General features: G+C 44.2%; 1 protein-coding gene across 1 annotated transcript; it reads right to left on the reverse strand.

Moving 5' to 3' along the window:
- Window positions 1-488: 488 nt before the first annotated feature.
- On the reverse strand, window positions 489-995 carry GREM2 (gremlin 2, DAN family BMP antagonist). Its single transcript, XM_010014152.1, has one exon. The coding sequence runs from the start codon at window positions 993-995 to the stop codon at window positions 489-491; it is 507 nt and encodes a 168-aa protein (XP_010012454.1).
- Window positions 996-4,246: the final 3,251 nt, after the last annotated feature.

A 4,246-nucleotide genomic window follows, 5' to 3' on the forward strand; every position in this document is an offset into this window, starting at 1 on the left:
GCATCCCTCAGTCCTGGGCAGCACTTCAGTGTTTCCAAGTGAGAGCAACAAGCTCCAGACCAAAGCATGGGAAAAGTGCTCTTGTCTTTTGGAGAGGACTGGAGTGTAGGGCAGAGGGCTTTACTCCACACAGTGGAAACATTTAATGCTGGATGCAGCCAATTGGTCGCTTAGAGGATCAATCCCAACTTCTGGGAGCCTGCTCCACTCCAGAAGATCCAATTGCCAGATTATATCGGAAATACAATGAAACTTTATGGTGAAGTGCCTAACAGAGCCCATTAAAAAGCATTATTCCAGCAGGCAAGCAACAAGGAGCCTTTCCTTGCTGGAGAGATGCCACCTGAAAGAAAACAAAACACAAAAAGAAAAAAAAAATAAGGAAAAGAAGAAACAAACCAACAAAATGGACAGTCTGCTCAGTGGAGGAGGAGAGGCAGCAATAAATCTGATGGGGGCAAGACCAAGCAGTAGCTACATGCCTGCTCTCACAGTTTGCCTGAGTTGTTAAGATTCACAGACATGCACCGGCACTGCTTGACCTTCTGAATTTTCTTGAGTCGGAAAGGTGGGTCCAGCTCCGGGCACTCCAGCTGCACAGTTGAAGAGGTGACCTTGTGTGGTTTGCAGAAAGCACAGGACTGGAAGGACTCCTCCTCCTTTTTCACATGCCGTGGTATGTAGAAGGAGTTGCACTGCCCATAGCAAAAGCGGTTGATGATGGTGCGGCTTATGCAGCCCTCCTCACTGACAGTCTGCCGCAGGGGCTGCGTCTTGCACCAGTCGCTCTTGAGGTACTTCCTTTCGGTGACCACGAGGGCCTCCTGGCTGGAGGCCAGTACCTCCTTGTTCAGCTGCTGCCTCCGCTCCGAGTGGTTGCTGCTGCTGTCTTTGTAAGGGGAGGGAATGGCGCCTGCAGGACGGTTTTTCCTGGTGTCTGTTACTCGAACCAGTGCTGCCATCAGTAAAACGGATAAGGCAAATTTCCAAATCATCCTGCAACGGCAAGACAAGTAGCTGTTAGGGGAGATACGTTTTCAAACCACAGAGCTGCAATGGAGCTGAACTTTATGCACGCTTTTAGAAGAAGTGGAGATTTTACTGCCTTTGTAATCCCACCACTTTTCCTGGGAGATTAGCTCTATTCTAGTGTGATTATTTATCATGAAGATGCCAGGGCCTGTGGAAATCGCTCCCCCTCCTCTCCCTCCCCTCCCCCCCCGCGCCAAGCTCTCCAACTACTTGCTTTCCCCCCATAGGGACACTGCTGCTTTGATCACTGAAGCAGTGATTTTACAGAGGCTTCAGCCAGAAAGGTTCCCTCCTACTCTGTGAAATCCTAGGCCAAACAGCTGGGCAAACTCCTGGCTAGTGAAGGCTTAGGAGATTCCTGCCAATACTGTGACAGCTGATTTGGGGACAGCAGGGGAAAGGGGAAGGGAATACCAGGTTACACAAGGTGAATTCCCATCTCCCTCTTCAGCCCTTGAGTCCCTGCTCAGCCTCGTTCCACACAGAAGTAGAGAGAGGTGTCCAAAAGCCTATTATTTTTGCTGTTTTAAATTGTTTCTGAAGTTTCTTGGGACTTTTATGGCACTTTTACAGGCTTGCCTTTGTTGGCTTTGTGGGAGGCTAAAAACTTGATGGATTTATTCTCGAAGTAAGAGGAAATGCTTAAGCACAACTTTGAGGACTTCACTACTGCAACGCCCCTTAGGCAAACGGTTTAAGAAGGTTTGTAAACAGGAGAGAATTCAATATTTATTTTAGATGTTAAGGAATAGGGTAAAGCATAAGCCAGTTGCTAAGTTAAAATAGTCAGCCAGTTGGCAAAAATATTTTTTCCTATGGTTGTCTATTAGGATTTCTTGTTCTGGGGAGCATCTCTTACCAAGCCCTTGGATTTCCATCAACTATTTGTCCAATTCATTTCAGTAATGTGTTTCGATGCGCTTCTAGGATATCGGAGTAAATGTACTAAATTTCCTCATGAAGTCAATGCTCACCAGTGAACCGCCGCAACTTATTTGACAGTTCATTTCACACCATTCTCCCTGGGAAGGGAAAACAGGGGGTCTCTAGGGTGCCAGAAGTGGGTGCAGCCCAGAAACTTCCCATTTGAAGGCAAGAACACTTCAAATCTTTTTTTAAAAAGTGCTCTGTTCACCTTTGTTTTTAATGGACTTCATTTGTATAATAGCATACAGATGAAAGACTCACCCTCTCTTCCCAGGAAAGCTTCAAATCCTACCAAGTAATGATTTGGTTTTTTCCCTTTAAAGAGATGCCAAGACAAAAAAAAATACCATCACACTGGTAAATACAGACATGTCTAACATTATAGACACTTGAAATGCTGCATAAATACTCTTACATGAAAACATGCTATTTATTTCCCAAAAAGGACAACAGCAGTAACAAATAATTCTCACCTAACAAAGCAGACCAAAAGCATTTAACCCTTGTGGAGACAAAGAGAAGGAACTACTGTAGCAGACAAGGTGAGATAACATCATACATTTAGGTGATTGTCTAAGTTTATGAGATCACAGTGTCAGACTGACTAAATTTGCAAGGGGAGAAGCTTGAAGGCCGAAGGAAAGCGCTAATCCTATAGCCATGAATAGAGGGTGTTGTGATGCACAGTTAAATTTTACCAGAAACAGCTTTAAATGGAAGCCAGTATTTCTAAATCCCAAATAAGGTCATTCATCTGCCCACTGACACCCACTGTAGCCATGGGTACTTTAAATCAGTGGCCTATTTTCACACTGCTTAGCATTCAGCACACAAGTCCAGAAGTTTTGTCCAGAGTCTTTAAATGTAGCAAGACTAGACTTGGCTTTGCTCGCAGGTATTGTCGCCAAGACCACTGGATGTCAACCGACACAGCCAGGCCAAAACCTAATCAGGTAATTAGTTTCAGTTGAATATAGTGTTCCATGCTTCCTTTCAAACTGTTCTCATGTTTTTCTGCACTGATGGCTGCATTTCAGTAGTAGATAAAACAACTGACCCCCACTGCTTTGTGTTTAATATAGAAAGGGGAGAAAAAAAATCATGCATTACAAGCGTGCGCCTTTTAGAGAAAGACAGAGGTGAGTTCTTCACAAGATGCCTTATGCCAACATTCCTCATGCATACTCTTCTATTCTTCTCTTTAAACACAAGCCCACAAAGCAATGTGATAACTCCTTCAGAGAGGGAATTGGGACCTTTTCAGCAGGGACAGGGCTGCTCCAGTCTTCTCTGATCCTGGCTGGGAAGAGGACGGTTTGGGTCCCTAGGCACATCAGAAGGAGACACATACTCTTTTCCCCAGCCCTTCCACTTTTCTTTAGGAAACCCTGTCTTACCACACCTGCCCTTTCTCATCACAAAATGCAAGCTGAAACCATTTCCCTTTCGTGTCAAGGATGGGATCAAGTAGAAATCCTATGTAGGAATTCAGGAAAGCTGACAGAGAGCTAACAGCTCAAAGTCTACAATATAAATATTACAGTAGCTTTCTAATTACTGAAATAGTTTTACGTAGGCATGGAGAGCCATTCAACAGAGTAAGTAGGATTTATTCAGTAATTCTATGTTTATAACTAATAAAGCATTGTTAATCAAAGCCACTATTGTAATGTTGCAAACCAAATGCTGCAGTCCACATTAGCAAGTACTTTTACAGACAGGTAGCAATGTACCACCTGTTTCTGCCACTGATCCTTATCAAACCTGGACTTTAAAATGTTTACATAATAGAATAACAATCTCTTTTACACTAGCAGGTCAAACGTGCATTCTGTCAGATCATGGAATTTCTAATCACAGGGTTACCCCTTACTAGCCTGCAAATCACCCCTTTCTAAGCCCTGGCACATAGATCCCCTATTCAAGCAAGTAAGGGTGCAAATAAGGTCACCTGGTGCCAACAACATGCCAAGGACTACAGGTATGTTCGGTGCTCACATACAAAGAGAAGAGGAACCTGAGCATTCTTAGAGAAACAGAGTATTCTGGTAAACTCAGTCTGAATGCAAAGCAACATGGGGAATATTGTCTGTCTGCAGAGTGGGATGAGAGGAAATGCAAAATGTACTGGAGAAGAATCTGGCTTCTGGCAAGAACAGGGCAGTTCTGTCCTACTTAGATGTCACAGAATTGAACAGCATGTGGCTGAGACCAAGCAAGCAAGAACTGTCTCAAGAGACCGATGACTCTAAAACTTGCACAAATGCCAGACTGGGCCCACCATTCC

The sequence above is a fragment of the Nestor notabilis genome, unplaced genomic scaffold, assembly GCF_000696875.1.
Source record: "Nestor notabilis isolate BGI_N333 unplaced genomic scaffold, ASM69687v1 scaffold3845, whole genome shotgun sequence".
NCBI lineage: Eukaryota > Metazoa > Chordata > Aves > Psittaciformes > Psittacidae > Nestor > Nestor notabilis.